This window comes from Eimeria tenella, genomic scaffold (genome assembly GCF_000499545.2).
Source record: "Eimeria tenella Houghton genomic scaffold, Eth_scaff2920, whole genome shotgun sequence".
Classification (NCBI taxonomy): domain Eukaryota; phylum Apicomplexa; class Conoidasida; order Eucoccidiorida; family Eimeriidae; genus Eimeria; species Eimeria tenella.
In genome coordinates, this window is record NW_013542797.1 from 4,572 (window position 1) to 4,958 (window position 387).

A 387-nucleotide genomic window follows, 5' to 3' on the forward strand; every position below is an offset into this window, starting at 1 on the left:
CAGGAGCAGCAGAGGCAGCTGCAGCACGCACTGCTGCGGATAGCTCGGCGGCAGCTACGCAAGGAGACACGCAGCCGCACTCACAGAGCGCTGCGAGGGATGCGTTGTTTGCTGCTGCTGCTGCTGCTTGCCGGCAGCTGCTCGCGGCGACCCCTGCAACAGCAGCAGCAGCACCATCTGCTGCTGTTGCTGCTGCTGGTGGAGCTGCTTCTCTAACAGCTAGGAGCAGAGTCTCCTCAAGCAGTAGCCAAGGGGCACCCGCAGCAGCTCCGGAGGGCAGCAGCAGCAGCAGCAGCAACAGCAGCAGCGGCGCCTGTCTGGCAGCGGGTAAGGCGGCGTTTCCGGCGGCAGGCGCAGCCACAACTGCTGCTGCTGCTGCTGCTGCAC

The 387-nt window shown here is 65.9% G+C and overlaps 1 protein-coding gene across 1 annotated transcript in view; it reads left to right on the top strand.

Annotated features, from left to right (window-relative positions):
- Window positions 1-387, top strand: part of ETH_00041645 (uncharacterized protein) — a gene marked incomplete at both ends in the record, with an annotated part of 2,911 nt that overhangs the window by 1,973 nt on the left and 551 nt on the right. Inside the window, one exon of the mRNA XM_013375627.1 lies at window positions 1-327. Coding sequence (XP_013231081.1) covers window positions 1-327 — 327 coding nt within the window. The remainder of the gene's footprint in view (window positions 328-387) is intronic.